The 19,296-nt window shown below is 45.8% G+C and overlaps 1 protein-coding gene across 1 annotated transcript in view; it reads left to right on the top strand.

Moving 5' to 3' along the window:
• The window catches only part of TMEM132C (transmembrane protein 132C), a gene marked incomplete at its 5' end in the record, with an annotated part of 378,847 nt that overhangs the window by 345,858 nt on the left and 13,693 nt on the right, over nt 1–19,296 (top strand). The window contains one exon of the mRNA XM_079717718.1: nt 5,578–5,721. Coding sequence (XP_079573844.1) covers nt 5,578–5,721 — 144 coding nt within the window. The remainder of the gene's footprint in view (nt 1–5,577; nt 5,722–19,296) is intronic.

Genomic DNA, 19,296 nt, shown 5'->3' with positions numbered 1-19,296 from the left:
CTAAAAATAAAAATCAGACCCTTTAAGCAGTCACTCTGCATTCTGTTCCCCCAGCCCCTGGCAACCACCAATCTGCTTTCCATCTCTATGGATTTGCCTGTTCTGAACATTTTATATAAAGGGAATCATAAAATATGTGTCATTTTGTGTCTGGCATCTTTCACTTAGCATCATGTTTCAAGGTTCATCCACATGGTTGCACTTCATTCCTTTTTTGTCACTGAATAATATTCTACTATATGGACGTCACACATTTCCACTCTCCTCATTTCTCTTGATGAGAAGCCTCTGGGGAATTTGTAATGGGCATTTCACCCCCGTTCCAGGGATAAGTGCCTCCTCCCTTGGCCAGCTGGATTTATCTTTTTAATCAGTTCACACCCCCTCAGCCTTTTTAACCCTCCAGAAGTAATTCTGTGTTCTCTATTTATTTAAAAATTAAAAACCCAATTTGTAAAAAAAATACAGAAAATGGCCAAACCAATTTACATTTATGAGGACAAATCAAACAAAGCGTGTTTTCTCTGAAGCCTCAGGCTTTTTTCAAGCTTGAAATGACAGTGATTTAAAAGTACCTTACTTGATGGATTCTTTTCAGAAACACAGAGAAGTTCTCTGGTTCCTGATGGAAGGAGGTGAAGGGAGAGAGAAAAACAGTGATAGCAGAGAACAAACATTTAATAACAGGAAAAGTGTCCAAGTAACAATTGTGCCTTAGTCGTGTTCTGTGAGTCTCTGAAAGGGTATTGGTGGGTGGGGTCTGATGTCAGCTGGGGGCAACAGGAGATGTCCACCCATCTGCTTTCAGAGGAGGACTGCATTCCGTGATGCTGAGCATCTCATAGCTCAGGGGGGTGTGGAGGGAGGACAGCCTGTACCCTGGGCTCCAGAGCCACGCTACGTGGAGGATAAAGGCAGGCAGCACCTGCTCCCAGCCTGCCCTGCCCAAAATGAGTTCTTCCACGTCCGGCTGGGGGTTCAGAAAGCACACAATTGTACGCATTTAAATAGCGTGCCAGGCACATCGCTATGAAATGGCCTCGACCGTAAAAGGATTTGGGAGCAGCAACAAGCCCCATATAACTCTGTAACCTGCGGCGTCACTATCACACACAGATACACACACATGCACACACAAACACACACACATTTTTAACTCTCTAGGAAAGCTTCCCTCCTTCCCAGCACAACATCTCCCCAAGTCCTTGGGAGGGGACAAAGGACCTTTACAGTCAGACCTGGCCGATGTGCCCAATCCATGCCTGGGTGCCTCACTGCCCCCTCTGCTTCTACAATGTGTGCTATTGCTTTCTGTAATCTCATAGCTATGCCCGCAACTGGGGGAAACCAGAAAAGTACAATCCAACTGAAAAATCGCTCCCTCATGGGGATCCAAGGATGGTACAGGAGTTCTTCATTTCTCTTTGTGGTTGTGATTTACATTCCCCTGAGGGTGAGTGACGTTGAGCATCTTTTCATGTATCTGTTGGCCACTTGGATATCTTCTTTGGAAAAATGTCTACTCAGATCCTTTGCCCATTTTTTAATTGGGCTATTTGGGGGTTTTGTTTGTTTGTTTGTTTTTTGCTTTGAGTTGTATGAGGGAAGAACACAGACTTGAGCCATGGAAAATATAGCTGGGGGTCTACTATGTAGAAATTGTGGGCTTCCCTGGTGGTGCAGTTCTTGAGAGTCCGCCTGCCGATGCATGGGACACGGGTTCGAGCCCCGGTCCGGGAAGATCCCACATGCCGCGGAGCGGCTGGGCCCGTGAGCCATGGCCACTGAGCCTGTGCATCTGGAGCTTGTGCTCCACAACGGGAGAGGCCCCAACAGTGAGAGGCCCGTGTACCGAAAAAAAAAAAAAAAAAAGAAGTAGCTTATTGACTGATGAAGCCAAACAGAGGAAAAGAGAGTCAAGAGATGGGGAGACATAGAAATTAATTGTATGCAACTAGAGATGATCATACTAAGTGAAGTAAGTCAGAAAGAGAAAGACAGATACCATATGATATCACCTATATGTGGAATCTAAAATATGGCACAAACGAACCTATCTACTAAACAGAAACAGACTCACAGACATAGAGAACAGACTTGTGGTTGCCAAGGGGGAGGGAGGGGAGGGGAGGAGAGATGGGGAGGAGAGGGGGAGGGGAGGATTGGGAAACTATTATCTATAGGATGGATAAACAACAAGGTCCTACTGTACAGCACAGGGAGCTATACTCAATAGCCTGTGATAAATTATCATGGAAAAGAATATGAAAAAGAATGTCTGTACGTGTATAACTGAGTCACTTTGATGTACAGCAGAGATGGGCACGATATTGTAAGTCAACTATACTTCAATTAAAAAAGAAAGAAATTAATTGCAACATGTTTTGAGAACCTGGTCCTAGCAGTACCTGAGCTGGAATCTTCCCTCAGATATTTGAGTCGTACAAGGCAATAGGTCCCCTTTTTTGCTTAGATTGAGTTGAGTTGGATTTTTGCCACGAGTTAATGAAAAGGTCCTGACAAACCCAATATTGTGGTTGCCTGCCTACCTGTTCCCCCCCCGCCATCCCATCCATCTGCGTGAGCATGGGCTTGTCACTCTGGTTCACTACATTATAACCGAGTGACAAGAACATGCTGGGTGCACGTAAGTGTTCATTAAATGGCTGTTGGATCTTCATGGTTATCTAGGATTTGACAGCTGGAAAGACAGAGAAGATGCAGTCCAACCCCCTAATTTGTAAAATGAAGAAGCGAAGATTCCAAGAGATAAGAGATGCGATGAAGGGTCTACAGAAAGTTAACGGCAAAGCATAGACTAGAATCTGGGATCCCAGACCCCTTGTGCCCACCAAGTAACAGACACTCACCAAAACCATTGATCAGGAAAGAAATTTTTTTCTTTTTACTCATTAAAAAAAATGTGTTTTTATATTGGAGCATAGTAGATTAACAGTGTTGTGTTAGTTTCAGGTGTATAGAAAAGTGATTCAGTTATACATATACATGTATCCTTTTTCAACTTCTTTTCCCATTTAGGCTGTCACAGAATACTGAGCAGAGTTCCCTGTGCTCTACAGTAGGTCCTTGTTGGTTCTCCATGTTAAATACAGTCGTGTGTGAGTGTCAATCCCAAACTCCCAATCTGTCCCTTCCTCCTGGTAACCCTAAATTCGTTCTCTAAGTCTGTGAGTCTGTTTCTGTTTTGTAAATAAGTTCATCTGTACTCTGTTTTTAGATTGAAAAGGAAGGAATTTTTCAATACAGGGAACTTCATCCTTGTGGCTTAGCCAGGTTATCCTGAAGATCAATGCTTTCTTCACCCATTTGGCATTTCTATGACTGTAAATTTCTGCTTCTGAAATTGATCTTGGTCAGTGAAAAATATCTAATGATTCACCAGTCTTAATCTTGATGTAATTCAGTTTAGGAATAAGAAGTGTTAGGTAAAAGAGGATGTGTGTGTGTGTGTGTGTGTGTGTGTGTGTGTGTGTGTGAGAGAGAGAGAGAGAGAGAGAGAGAGAAAGAGAGAGAGAGAGAGGGAGAAGGAGAGAGAGAGAGAGAGAAACTGCAGTGACCATTAGAAATCTAATCACAATTAGTACACAAGGGAGTTTGCTGCTTTAATGAAGCCATTAGCCAAAGACCATTCTCAGAAAGAAAACGTTAAGACTGAACTCCGAGCACATTACCTGTAATGAACCTGAAAATGGACTTGGGGGATTTCTGCAGTATTCTTAGCATCTGTAATAGCCAATGTGAACACTGCCCAGATGGCAGCTCCAGCTCCAGGAAGCCTGTGGACCCAAGAGAAGACATGGCAGAGGGTTATTGAACTGCTGGCTGATGGGCACCAGCATCGGAGAGAGGCTTGCACTCTCCTTATAACGGATGACTCTTTCAGCTATGCTCTTGGTTAATGCAGAAGGTTGTTTCTGTGTCAGTTTCTTCCCTGGTGGAAGAAATGAGAAAATCTCTTTCCTTGCATCTCTGGCTTCAAAGTGGAGCAGCAGTTCTGGAGAGGGACTTGGGGAGAAGTTGACCCAAAGGTTAAAGGTGCCAATAGATGTCCCAAAGCCACAGACCCTTTTTCATCTTCATTTGACCATAAAGGAAAGGATTACAAAAGTGCAAGCAGGGAGTGCCTACAAATTCAAAAGAGAAGGCATTTTCTTCATCACTTTGCAAATCTTAACACACATGAGAGGCGTGATGCTCATCATTTTGCACGAAGTCAGTATGAACAGGATAAACCAAAGTCCCCAGACCTCTGATGGAATGGGCCACAGTGGGTCAACAGAGGAAGGCAGTTTGGTTGGCTGCACAAAACAATGAAGCCCATTGCCGAGGTGCAGTAGTGATCACGGGCATTTGGGGGTAAAATTTACCTAACTCTTTGATTGGTTTTGTAACGAGTATCTGTTGTTGCTCTTGTTTGCCTGATGGGAATCTATACGTTCTATCGTCTCCTGATAACACAGTTCTGATTTTTTTTTAAGACTGCCCTTTTCCAGTTGGAATCAGTCTTGGTAGGCATGTCAATCAAAGTGGCCCCATCCTTCCCTGGATAAGGGGTGGGCACCAGGATGAGACAAATCAGACTCTCCCTCCAGAAAATTTAAATCATAAGCAGAGTCACTCAGGGATAGAAATGGTTGAAGGGATTTACTCCACTTCACTCTAGAGAGACTTGCCCATACTTTCCTCTTTTCAACATCCTGGAAGTTGTTCTTGGTCCTGCCTTTCCAAAGGCTTCTTCAGCTTTTCCTCTGATCCGGGAGTAGCCCAGGATCTATCCACTAAGAACCTGAATTCGTTTCCTGTTACAACAAATGCTCTAACAAATAAGCGCAAATTTAGTACATTACAGTTGTGGAAGTTGGAAGTCAGAAATGAGTCTTCTGGGGCTAAAATTAATGTGCCTTCCTCCTGGAGGCTTTAGGGAGAAATCTCTTCTTTTTTCAGCTTCTAGAAGCTGCCCACATCTCCCGGGTCATGGTCACATCACTCTGCTTCCAGCACCGCATCTTCTTCTCTTCATTTGACCCCCATGGCTACCTCTTCAAAGAACTCTTATGGTTACATTGGGTCCACACCAGGTAACCCAGGATAATCTTTTCATCTCAAGATCCTTAGCTTAATCACAACTGCAAAGTCCCGTTTACCATGTAAGGCAACAGATGCACAGGTTCCAGAGATTAGAACATGGGCATCTTGGTTATTCAACCTACCAGAGTACCTTCCTGCTCAAACTAGCCAGTCAACTTCTGTTACTTACAACCCAAACCTAACTGATGTGTAACTTTTACTTGGTCTCTGCAATAAAGAAAAAGAATACATATTTTTGGATTGTTGTTGTTGAAAACTAGGAAGACGATCACAAATAAACTAAAAGTAAATTGTGAAACGCTCTTGGGAAATTGTTCAAAAATGACTCCTTTGCCCAGGTCCCTAAGGTAAGTGCTGCATGTCTTGTCTAAACAAAGACAGCCTGGCACACACCTTGGAAGGCTTCCCCTAGGGTCGGAGAGAACTGAATAGCTCCCTTGACCCAGCTGTGTCTGGTTCTTCCGGCAGGACACCGAGATTCTGAACACCGCCATTCTCACGGGAAAGACAGTTGCCATGCCCATCAGGGTGGTCTCCGTGGAGGAGAACAGTGCCGTGACGGATATCTCGGAGTCAGTGGAATGCAAGTCCACAGATGAGGAAGTCATCAAAGTAAGTGATTCCAGGGATTTCCCTGGTGGTCCAGTGGTTAGGACTTGGCGCTTTCACTGCCGAGGGCATGGGTTCGATCCCTGGTCGGGGAACTAAGATCCCATAAGCCAAGAGGCATGGCCAAAAAAAGTTCAAAGTAAGTGATTCCATTAGCCATCTGGATTGAACTGGTGGAAACTTCATGGGGGCCTCCCATTCACTAAGAGAGTTTAGCCTGGTGAAATAAGAGGTTCAGCTGGTAGGTTTATGTACACAACTCTTCCGGTGGCTTTACTAAACTTTCCCATTTCCATCATCTCTTAATTTGACATCATGCCAACCTAGCTGTCATCAAGAAAGCTATGGACTATGGGTCAAACCCCCAATACCTACAGTAACCAAGCAGGTAATTTAAGTGAATGAAGTGGTAAATGAGACAAACCCATTTCTAGAAGGGTAGCAGTAGTCAACTCCTGTCAGTTGTGGAGTGTATAAATGTGAATTTAGGATTGCTACGCCTTCAAGAGAAGCTGCAAATTTGGTAAGTCACCTTGTTTTTCAAAGTTGGCAATCAAAGGTAATTTAAAAAAAAAAAAACTACGGCGGGAAAAAAATAAAATATAAAATACATCAGCAGCATGGATGGGTCTGGCCCATGGGGCAGCCATGACTGCTCTATAGGGAAAATTATGAACTTTGGGACAAATTCAGCCCACCACCTGCTTTATAAATAAAGTTTTATTGGAATATGATCACTCAAATCTATTTCTTTTTTTAAAATTTTTATTGAATGATTCTTTAAATTCTATAATGCTTTACAATTTTCAAAAGTTTCACACATGATTTCTTTTTTTTATATAAATTTATTTATTTATTTTTTGGGGGCTGTGTTGGGTCTTCGTTGCTGTGCACGGGCTTTCTCTAGTTGCGGCGAGCAGAGGCTACTCTTCTTTGCGGTCTGCGGGCTTCCCACTGCGGTGGCTTCTCTTGTTGCTGAGCATGGGCTCTAGGCACGAGGGCTTCAGTAGTTGTGGCATGTGGGCTCAGTAGTTGTGGCTCGCGGGCTTAGTTGCTCTGCGGCATGTGGGATCTTCCCGGGCCAGGGCTCGAACCTGTGTCCCCTGAATTGGCAGGCGGATTCTTAACAACTGCACCACCAGGGAAGCCCACATGGTTTCATATAGTCCCCTAACAATCCTGTTTTTCTCCCTCTACCTCTATATTGCCCCTGCCCTCTCCCCACTGGTAACCACTAGTTTGTTCTCTATATCTGCACGTCTGCTTCTTTTTCATCATATTCACTAGTTTGTTGTATTTTTTAGATTCCACATATGAGTGGTATCACACAGTATTTGTCTCTGTCTGACTTACTTCACTTAGCATCATGCCCTCCATCCATGTTGCTGCAAATGGCAAAATTTTGTTCTTTCAAATTTATTTCCATATTGTCTGTGGCTGCTTTTGAGTAGTTTCCACAGAGACCATATGGCCTGCAAGTCTGAAATAGTTACCATTTGGCCCTTCCAAGAAAAAGCTGGCCTAGAGAAATCCCTGCTCTGGAAACTAAGTGTCTTGCGGGAAGGACCCTAATTTTTGGTCTTTCCCACCAACATGTACCATGATCATGTACCCACAATACTTGCTCAGAGAATAAGACAGTGAGGGTTTTTCCAAACTAGAAATTAACTGTTTGGTCTTTCTCTATATTTTTTTAAATCAATAGGAACATACCCAGAAAAAAACATAAACATCCAAAAGAAAGCATCCAGATAATGTTTCCCCATCCCTGCCCCCCAAATCAAGTCTGACAGATAGCAATCAGAGTCTTCTCTCTGGGGTTAAAAACAACATGTGTGCATGGAAGAGAACCTTACAGACCGTTGAAGGGGAGGATTGTGGTGGAATAAATCCTTCTCTGCAAACTCCACCCCCAGCATGGACACATGGCAACCAGCACCGCCAAGATTGTCCACTGCACTTGGTGCCATGTTCACACAGTCTAAATTGTTACACTGACCTTCCAGTAGGTCACAGTAAAGCGTCCCAACAATATCCTGTGACCGTCATTTTTTGCCTGTTAGGAGTGTCGTCTCAAAGAAGGGACTATTTTTTGTAACTAACCCAAAAGTGATTTATGGGCAGAAGGTAGCCCTGAGCCCAGAGTGCTTTACAGAAGACCCAAAAAGCCTGTGTGGGCGGGGGGGAGGTGGAAGAAGTTCTAAACAACACTGTCCAACAGAAGCACAACGTGAGCCACGCAGGTAACTTAAATCCTCTCGAGTCACATTCAGAAAAAGAAAAAAACAAAACAAAACAGGTGAATCTGATTTTTTAACGGCATATGTTTAACCCATTATATTTAAAAGCTTATTTCAACATGTAGTCAATGTAAAAATGATTAATAGGACGTTTCATATTTTTTGGCACTGTCTTTCCAATCAGTGTGTGTTAGAATACACCTCCATCACAGCCCCATTTCAAGTGGTCCAGAGCCACGTGTGGCTCGTGGGTGCTGCATTGGACAGCAAAGTTCTGAGCTCGGAGGCAGGATTTTGCAACCTTACCGCGCTTAATATTTTGCGCCAGCTAATTCTTTGTTATGGGGACTGTCCCACACACTGTAGGTTGTTTAGAAGCATCTTTGGATTCTTCCCAGTAGATGCCCATAGCACTCCAAGTGGTGACAAATAAACATGTCTCCAGACACTAAATGTCCCCTGGTAGACAAAATCACCCGCATTGAGAACCACTGCTCTGAGGGACCTCTGCTCTGCTTCTGGCTGGGATCTCTTTCCTGTGGCTGAAAAGTAACTTTGGTAGGAGGGGAAGGTGAAAAGGCACTTGGTTTGGACCAGCCGTGGTCACATACCAGGTCCCTGCTGATCATTTGCATTTATTACTGATGTGCAATCCCCCGAAGGGCCAGGACCCTTGATAAGTGTGACCCTTTGAAAGGACACCTCCGGCGCTGATGACTTTTCTAGAGGTCCATCTTTCAGCTTACGAAAACCCAAAAAGAAATTTCACTGCAGTTGTACACAAAACTGCCCTGAGCTGTTCTTAAATAGGTTTGACATGGAGCCCATTACTAGTATTTCCAGGAATGTAATTAGTATCTTTAGGGAAATGAATGTATTCAAGCTAAAAACCACCCCCCGAAATGAATTCTGAGTCAATACCCCTGGCTGTTGACAAAGCAAGGGGAAGTCTCGAGTCAGCAGAAGCCAAGGAAGGATGTCTGAGCAGGCACACGGGAACCCCGTTTCCCAGGACTCAGACACAGCCTGTGGTTCGCGGTCTGACAAGGTGAAGGATACTTGAAGAGCTAGTTTGGTACAGCTTAGGGTGCCATGGTGAGAAGAAAGGGGGAGGGAATTGGCCCCTAATACATGCCTACCCTCCAACAGGCTCATAGGGTTTGGGACTTAGACAGACCTGAGCTCTGGAAAGTCCTCTGAAGGCTCTGAGATTCCACCCTACGTGCAGGTTGACACATCAACCTGTCACAGTTTGCTGGCAGAAGACACGAGACTCCTGGGTCAGAGTCAAAGGGCTAAAGGGCAGCCAGTGCATCTGCATCTTCCTTCATCTAAGCTCCAGTCCCCCAGGGTTTTGCCACACTGCATGAGCTGTGGTCTCTGTTCCAAAAGAGGAACCCTGGGCTTCAGGAACCCAAGTCTTTTTTAACGGGCAGTGTTAGGGACTGAATGTTTGTGTGTTCCCACAGTTCACGTGTTGAAGCTTCAATCCCCCATGAGATGGCACTAGGGACAGGGCTTTGGGAGGTGATTAGGTTTAGGTGAGGTCCTGAGGATGATGGGATTAGTGCTGTCAAAAGAGGAAGAGACCAGAGCCTGCCCTCTCTCCGCCATGTAAGGCCACCACAAGAAGGCGGCTGTCTGAAAGCCAGGAAAAGGGCTTTTAGCAAAACTCGACCGTGCCTGCACGTTGATCCTGGACTTCCCCACCTCCAGAACTATGGGAAATAAATGTCTGTTGTTTAGGCCCCCAGCCTGTGGTATTTTGCTGTCGCAGCCTGAGCTAAGATAGGCAAAAAGCCTGCCTTGCCTTCTCCTGGACCGAGACAGTATCTCTGCTCTGTTGAGCCACAAGCTTGCCTGCCTTTTGCTCCAGAAGGGGATTCTGTCTCTCTCTCCTGAGGCTTCTCACCATATAAACATCCTTGAAAAGACCATTCAGACAAAGACAGTCGAGTCTCTGTTTGTAAGATGTTGAGAAACACAAGGGGATCCTGGGCAGTTCCTTCCAGCAAGTTCTTCTTGGCTTTGCCGTTTCCAAGCTATGCAGTCTTGGGCGATTCATATATTCCCTCTAGTCCTGAGTGTCCTCCAGTGTAACATGGGGACAATCACATACCTAATTCAAAAGGTCATTGTGAGGATTCATGAGTTTCAATTATCAAGTAAAGGACTTAACCTAGAAGCCAACACACGGAATGGACTTAACTCTGAGTCAGGTAATCCCCTTGATGACCCTATTAGGTAAGCCAGGGTTTACAGACCGGCCGTCTACAGGTGTATTTTGTGTGGTAAGCACAGTGTTATTTAAAAATTAGAACTGGATGCAGCTTATTTCCAGTGTATGATTCAGCGACACTTTAGGAAATTTATTGAGCTGGGTAACCATCACCATGACCCAGTTTTGGAATACTTTTGTCACCCCATTTTCTGTTCATCTTCATTCCCACCCCTAGCCCTGGGCAAACACTAATCTTCTTTCTGTCTTTATGGGTTTGCCTTTTTTGGGGCATTTCATATAAATGGAATCATACAGTATGTGGTCTCTTACTAAAGAAGTTTAACGAACATTTTGTACAAAATCTCTTTTGCCACTTTATGGATAACCATGTAGAGAGATGTAATTTTATGAGAATGGGATCATATCATACAAACTATTTTTTTTAATCATGGACTTTTAAAATTGGCAGATCAAACGAACTTGTGAAACAGAACAGAAACAGACTCACAGACACAGAAGACAAACTTGCAGTTAGCAAGGGGGACGGGGGGGATAAATTAGGAGTTTGGGATTAACAGTTCCACACGACTATGTATAAAATGGATAAACAAGTACCTATTGTATAGCACAGGGAGCTATATTCAATATCGTGTAGTAACCTATAATGGAAATTAATCTGAAAGAGAAGAGATTTGTATATACATGTATAATGGAATCACTTTGCTGTACACCTGAAACTAACACAAACTAACACAACACAACTAACACTAACAAACTAACACAACTAATCTGAAGAAGAAGAGATTTGTATATACATGTATAATTGAATCACTTTGCTGTACACCTGAAACTAACACAAACTAACACAACACAACTAACACTAACAAACTAACACAACACAACTAATCTGAAGAAGAAGAGATTTGTATATACATGTATAATTGAATCACTTTGCTGTACACCTGAAACTAACACCTGAAACCCTTCTGTGTGTGTGTTTATATATAAACACACACAGAGAAGGGTTTTTCTGTCCTGGTTTGTTTGCAGAGATGAGGTACACATTTCTGCCTTTTCCCTCCTCTCACCTTGCGATGCTTCATGAATATCCCCGACTGGTGGGCATTTGGGAAATGAAGCTACATCAGTGTGGGGCGTGAAGGAACTGCAAGTGAAGAGGGGTCTGGTTGGCAGCGTGTTCGGTGTTTAGGTCAACAGGAGTAATAACGTGTGAGTGGAGAGACCTGCGAACATCAGCGTCTGTACTGATTGATGTTCAAGGAATGAAAAAGCAACAGCCCAGAGATGGGTAGTGATGTGCCCAACAGAAGCCCAGGAACCACACGGGGAGGGAAGATACGTAACAGGGACAAGCACGTGCAGCATCCAAGTAACCACCGTCATAGCGTCCTTACTGTACACATTCATCCACACGTGAACATCCTTGAAATATAGATGAGCCATACAGTTGATGGCACGGCAAAGATTAGTTGGCAGAGGTTTTCTCACTTGTGGTCCACGAAGTAATGGTGTCTTAGATTCGACAACATACAGTATTTTCCATAACCACCTAATGATTCATTCAACAAAGACGTATTGGCCTTTTTCTAGGTACCATTCCAGTATTGGGGACGTGGCAACAAACAGAACATGTCCCCTGCCCTCATGGAGCCTGGCATGGAGGGAACAGACAATAACAGATGAGCGTATTACAGGTGGTGACGAGGACCGCAAAGGAAATGCAACAGGTGCTGTGCTAGGGCGTGGCCTGGGCGTAAAGGGTGACTCTGGATAGGTCTCCGAGGAGGAGGCGTTTGGGCCAGTTGGTGGCAGGGAAAATAATGACTATCAATGCCTGCTATTGACTGTGTATCCCTGATTTTCACAGTGCTCTCTCCAGCCCCCCATCCTAACCAGGCTGACACTAGGTTACCCCACCCTGTACTTCCTGGGTGGCTCCTACCCTGGCCTGCAGCCCTGCCTGTGCTTTCCCCAAAGCTCCTGAGGCCGTAGAGGCTAGGCACTCCCCCTGACAGAGTGGGGATGCCGAGATTTAAAACATCATTAAAGAAAGCTCATTTATTGAATTTCCGGTGCAGCCTGTCTGACCTCCAGGGCACAGTTCCAGCTAATGGATTCCAGTGCAGAGCTAAAAATAATGTATATGGGCAACCACAGGGCCCTGCTTCCCCTGCTGACCAAAGGAGTTCTAGTACGCGGAAAGCAACCTCACGTAAGCAACAGTCATTTTTCCCTGTGCAATGGCTCCCCTCAGCACAAAGCTTTCTCCCTGCTGAATTTACTATTGATTCCACAGCTCTGAGTCCTTGAGAGAGCTAAGTTCTTTCATAACAGCCTGAAGTTTTTAAAGAGTCCCTGAGATTGATTCCCACTGTGAGCAACACTCCCTCGCCCAGTAGGAAAATGGGCAAATTCTTTCCCAAGGAGGGAAGAGAGCTGCTCATTTTTGCTTTTCATATCAAACAGGCTCTGGAAGAAAAGCCAAAAGGTCTTTATCCTCAAGAGCCATTTGGTTCTAAGAATGAGAGAAAGTCAAGAACAGCAAAGGAGTCCCGGGCATCAGGCTAGGCTGAGTGACACTGCCCAGTTGTGCCCCAGTTCTGAGCTGGGGGTCTCCAGTGTAAAGCAGGGAAGTTCCTTCCATGAAAGTTCCTTGTAGCACCAAAATTCCCTCCAGCAGTTGAAATAGTGTGTCTAAGAGCTTGCACTCTGCCACAGACAAGTTCTTCAAGCCTCAGTTTATTCATCTGCAAAATGGGTAATACTCATACCAACCTCATAAGATTGTTGCGAGTTTTAACATAGTTATAAAAGTAAAGCATGTAGGACGATGCATTTGGTTAGCTCTTCTTACTATCCAGGTAGACCTAGATCTGGTGTTCTCTCCCTGGGGTGATCGTATCTCTGCCAGGGGATTTGGCAATGTTTGGAGACATTTGTGGTTGTCACCCTCAGAGAGAGGGTGAGACTGGCCACACAGGTGTCTCATGGCTACCATGTTGGACAGTGCACAGGTAGGGCATTGGATGCACAGGTGTAGGACATTTCCATCATCACAGACGTTCTTTGGGAAGCAAAGACCCAGAGCCTGCAGCTGGTAGGAACTGAGCCATGCATTCATCCCTAGGTTGATAGGCGGAAATTAATGCTTGGGACTGGCCAAGAAAGAGCAGGTTAAGCTGGATACAGCTTAAACCTTTACGCCCAGGCCACGCCCTAGCACAGCACCTGTTGCATTTCCTTTGCGGTCCTCGTCACCACCTGTAATACACTTATCTGTTATTGTCTGTTCCCTCCATGCCAGGCTCCATGAGGGCAGGGGACATGTTCTGTTTGTTGCCACGTCCCCAGTACTGGAACGGTACCTAGAAAAAGGCCAATACATCTTTGTTGAATGAATCATTAGGTGGTTATGGAAAACACTGTATGTTGTCGAATCTAAGACACCATCACTTCGTGGACCACAAGTGAGAAAACCTCTGCCAACTAATCTGTCTTAAGCTCCCAAGAATACTGTGCTCTAATAAAAGACTTTTGTAAAAGATAAGACCATTTATTTATGAGTCAGATTTTACTCGAGCCAAGGGAAGTCCATCTGGATTTGTTTAACTGAGAACAGAGGTTTTGAAGCCCTGGGGGTCCTGCAACTGGGCGTAGACGGCTCTTGCATTGAAGAAAAGTCTCTGGCCAGCTCCATGAAGCACAGGGCAGAGAAGTCCAGACTGGAATCGCATATCTGGTTGGCCTTGGGACAAATTTAGATCTAGAAAACAGTTCTCCTCCTGTGTTAGCTTTTTCTCCTGCCAGATATTAACATTTCTGCCCTGCTTTGACCTCTCACCTGAAATCCATCTGAGAACAAGGATTTGGTCTCAGGCAACATCATATGCCAACCTCCCAATGGTTCATCATATCTTTCTCAAGGATGATGTGGTTGTTGAATGATGAAGACTCCCAAATTGGCTTAATAAGTAAGGGGAGAAACTGTCTTATTATTTAAATGTCTAGGGCACAGGTGGATTCAGAAATCAATTTCTCTGCCCCTCTAAGCTCTGCCTTTGACTCTTTATATGTGGTCCCCAGAGGTCTTATGTCCACAGCTTCCCAGAAATGAGATGGTACTTTCACTCCATCAGAAATCCTTGGATGACCGCCTGGAGGGGTGGGATAGGGAGGGTGGGAGGGAGACAAAAAAAAAAAAAGAAAAGAAATCCTTGGACTTCCTGTTATTGGGCTAGACAGTGTCATGTGACCATTCCTGGACCAATCCCTGTGGCCAAGGGCAGTGTGATGTTATGAGTACACCCCACTGTGTAGCTGAAGTCAAGACCATTGAAGCACAAGGATTGAGCATGAGGATCTAGGGAGATTCCCCTCAAAACACCTAAAAACTGTAACCAAAAATAAGATGAGTGGGTGTTGGGTAGCAAAAATAACAAATATCCACTGTATCTGAGCTGGAATTCAGTTACGTTATTCCGCGTTTACTCTCACTCTCCTTTCCACGAGCTCTCAGAGGATTAAAAATCACCATGCAGTGTCAGCCTAGTGACACCTGTGCCTTTTTACCTGTCTCCTCTTGTCCTCCTTTCTGAGATGTTGATGGGGAGGGTCTGGGCTGGTGCAGCAGAGCTTGCCTCTTCTATCTGAGAGCATGATTTTGGTTAACAGACAACGTGCCTCAAACTGAGGTAAGCAAAAAAGGGAGGGTTGTTTTTGGCTTCTATTTCTGTACAGTAAGCAACTCTGGCTTCAGGAATGGCTGAATCCAGGAGCTCACATGAAGTTATCAATCAGTATTTTATTTCTGGCTCTCTTTCTCTTGGTTCAGTATCCTCTGTGCTCACTGACATCTCAGATGAGCCATACTGTCCCAAGGTGGCTACAGGCGGCTACAAAAGCATCTCTTTACATGGAGCATTCCAGCAGAAAAGAGCAAGTATCTTTTGTCTAGTCTCACCTGAAAAATTCCTGAGATTCCCTCCAGTTGTACCAGCTTAAGTCACGTGTTCACCCCTGAGCCAACCACTGTGACCAGAGAAATGTGAAGCTCTGATTGGCTTAGATCGTCATCACATGACCCTGCTTTGGAGACTGGAGGCAGAGATTCATCCAGACCTCTGGACTAACGTGAGGGAGGAAAGGATCCCCAAATGCAACTAGGGCTGGGGCCACAGGGAAGAGGACTGGGTGCCTGGAGTGGAGGCTACTCCCTTCCCACCCCAGGGCCTTGCTCTTTACTACCGACCCTGTCCCTGTCCCCCTGTCCCAGGGCCTTTCTTCCATTTCTTAACTTGTCCCAGGTTAGAGAAGAGGCCTGCTCCTGCCCCAGCCAGGAGCAGGTTCCCCTTGGTGACATTAGCCAAAGCAGTGACTTGCTCTGATGGAAGCAAAGGACGAGAAGAAGTGGAAGAGCCTGAGATCTCCCAGCAAGACTCTGCCCTGAGCTCCCCCTGGAGGAGAGGGGTCCTGTGATCGGCCGAGGGAGGTCCAAGAGGGAGGGGATCTGTGTATGTGTGTGGCTGAGTCACTTCGCTGTGCGGCAGAAACTAACACCACACTGTAAAGCAACTATACTCCAATAAAAAATAATAAAATAAAATGACAAATTACTCAGCAAAAAGCACTAGGATAATTGGCAAGGAAATTGACAAATTGACACCTTAGTGTGTGAGTGATTCTGCGTACCGCAAAAAAAATAAAATAAAATAAAATAAAGGGGGCCACAATTCACAAAAATTTTTAAACGTTAGTCCCAGATTAAGAAGCTGGGAAATGGGGGACTTCCCTGGAGGTCCAGTGGTTAAGACTCCAAGCTTCCAATGCAGGGGGCTCTGGTTTGATCCTTGGTGGGGAACTAAGATCCCACACGCCTCGCGGTGTGCCCTCCCCCCAAAAAAAGAAGACGGGAAAGGTTAGAGAAGAGGTCTCTGTGTTGGATATGCTGTTTGTCCCTCCAGACCCCTCTGCACTTCTCCCACCCTGCTCTGGGAGGCCAACCTTTGTAGATTACATCCCAGTCATCCTCAGGGTTCCCACGAGGCTGGAGGCAGGGGGAGGCACCCCCAGGCACTGGAGGGTGGGGAAACTGAGGTCGGTCTGCTTTATTCCTCTGGGCCCCTTGCAGCACGGTTGTGAGTTGACATTGGCTGCATTTTCTGCCAAGGTGGGCAGGCCTCTCGAGCAGGGACAGTGCCCAAGCTGGGCACAGACACCAGCCCTTTAAGGGCCCACCCTAGGCTGGTATCACCTCATTTTAGCTAATTACATCTGCAGAGACCCTCTTTCCAAATCAGGTCCTACTCGGAGGTCCTGGATGAGCATGGATTTTGGAGAATGCTATTCAATCCACCACCCCGACCTCTGTCTCTGCTGGGCTTTGCCATCTCTTGCTGGTTTCCTTCAACCCTACCCACACCTTTGTAAAGAGTCCCTCTGTTAAACTCTCCTAAGTTCCAGGTAGCATGTAGTATCTGTTCCCTGACCAGATGTGCAATGTTCCGGCCTGAATGGGCTGCTTTGGGAATGGGCCAAGAGAACGAGGGCCAGGGCAACTGGCGGAAAGGACCTGAGCTGGTCCACGCCAGAGTCAGCGGCCAGTGGGCTCTCTCGGGGCCCCTCTCCCTGGTCCCCCAGCCCACAGGAATGGAAAAGACCCTAAGACTCACATGACAGGAAGGGCGATTTCCAAGGCCACAATCTCAGGATATTATCTGTTAAGACAACACGACTGAAACAGTCTGATCAAATCCTGCACTGACTGTCATAAACCGGTTCTATTCTTCACCCCTCTTCTCCACCTTGGGCAAGCTGCAACCTCAGTGAGCCTCAGTTTTCTCATCTCTAAAATGGGATCCTGATGGCTGTCCAGAGCTCCAGAAAGGACCGAGGGTGAGAACAATGGGGAAAGCACATGGCAGATGTAAAAGAAGGCATGAGTACAGTGTAAGAGCATTTGATCGTTTATGTTAACAGAGCAGGTACACACACTCAGGTGTGCAAGAAATGTAAATCGTTTTTCTGTATTTGAACTTAATTTCTATTCTCAACCCCTAGTCTCCGAAGAGGCAAAACCTATTAGAGTTAGATTTCTGAGCATATTAAGTTGGAAATGCTAATTAGAGAGCCAAGTAGAGATGTTGAATAAGCCCTTTGTGGTCGGATAAGCACTCCTCCTTCACTGGAGGTCGGCTGTGGGGAGTCATTAGCACAGAGGTGGTATTTAAAGCATCAGAGCTAAATGATTACAGTAATGACAGGAGTATACATGGACTGAACGTTTGTGTGACACTCCCCAAATACCTATGTTGAGATTTTAAACCCCAGTGTTTAAGAGTGTTTGGAGGCAGGGGTTTAGGGAGGTGATTAGGCCACGAGGGCGGAGCTTTCATGAATAAATTAGTGCTTTTATAAGAGGCTCCAGAGAGCTCCCTCACCCCTTCCACCAAGTGAGGACACAGAGAGAAGACAGCCATCTGTGAGCCAGGAATGGGCCCTCACCAGACACAGACTCTGACGGCGCCTTGATATTGGACTTCCCAGCCTCCAGACTGTGAGAAATAAATGACTGTGGTTTAAGCCCCCGGCCCCGTCTCTGGGTATTCTGTTATTGCAGCCCCAAAGGGCTAAGACAGGATATTTAAGCTGCCATGGAAACACAGAAGAAGGAGCAGTTTCATTATTTCAAGGAGTGAGTCTCTAATTGTGGTCCCCAGACCTGAAGCATCAGCGTCTCCCAGGAACTTGTTAGAAGTGCAAATATGGCCCCCCCCGGCCCAGACCTGCTCAACCTGGGACTTTAGGAGTGGGCCCAACAGTCTGTGGACACTTGACAAGCCTCCTCTGATGCTCGTCAAATTTGAGAACCCGCTTGGCCGAGGGCATCCAGACAAAAATCACATTGGATGTCGATGTCTGACCCACAGAAGCCTTTTGCTTTCTTCATGGAAAGTGGTCCCCGGCTTCTCCCCTCAGAAGCAGGCAATGTCCTCAGGAAGTCACCAAGGCCTGAGTGACAACAGAAGGTGTCAGCTGACCATAGGTCACTCAACCAGAACCCACCCTAGCCCCTCCAAGTCCTTAAAAGCAGACATCAGTGGTTGGTTCCATGGCCACCGTGCATTCAGAAGGGAGAGTTTGAATGTCAGAGTGAGCAGGAACCAGCCGGCAGTTTTCTCCGTGGGCAGCCCACCCACAATGAGAGAGGAAAAAGATTCCCAGAAATGGAGCCAAGGGGCTGGAAAGATGCTCGTAGGGGTTTTGGGTTCCTTTTTTGCAGATGAGCAAGCTCGTTTTATGATACCATGGTTCCCACTGCTAGCCACTTAGGAAATGATGGATGCATCCTGAGACTTGCCCAGACATTTATGGCACCTTCAGGAATAACAGTGACAATGGCTCTATCATGCCCCTCCACTTCATACCCTTGGCGTTCCTCTTAATTATTTATGTATTCTGGAGCAGCCAGGTTCCTTCCCACCCGAGCTCAGAAAGGTAATAAATGAGGAAAGTCAATGGTCTGTAAATTACAACATTGATTAAAGAAGTGATTACTGATATAACTCTTGCTTGGCTATTATGCTAATGCCTGCCCAGATCCAGGACAGTGTTTACATGCTAATGACAAATCTGGGACAGGGACGGAAATTGGTTTCCACTCTTAATCAGTATGTACACATTTTTAAACCACTCTTGACCATGAGCGAGAAGATCCATCCATGTGTTCCCCTCCCAACCGCCCCCTGCCACTGTCCCCAGCAGATGGAGGAAATTCTCTCAGCCCAGCCCTCTCCACCTGCCGCTCCAAAGAGCAGTGTGAGCTGAAGATGAAAATTGGGCCCAGAGTACCCATCCATAGTTCCTAGAAGCTGGGGAAAGAGAGTGCGATCACAAGAGTTCTTTGCTCAGCACTGGATGTTATTTAACCGGGGCCATAGACCCCCCCGAAGGAAATGCTGCTCCTTCCAGCGTATATAACCTGGATGGGAGACAGATAAGCAAATTGGTAATTACAGCTTAGTGTGGTAAATGCTGGGTGAAGAGTCCATGTGTGACTTCATTAACTCTGAAATGCTACACAAAACTGTGTGTATATGC

This window comes from Hyperoodon ampullatus (assembly GCF_949752795.1).
Source record: "Hyperoodon ampullatus genome assembly, chromosome: 13".
Taxonomy (NCBI): domain Eukaryota; kingdom Metazoa; phylum Chordata; class Mammalia; order Artiodactyla; family Ziphiidae; genus Hyperoodon; species Hyperoodon ampullatus.
This window is presented reverse-complemented; position numbering and strand designations above follow the sequence as displayed.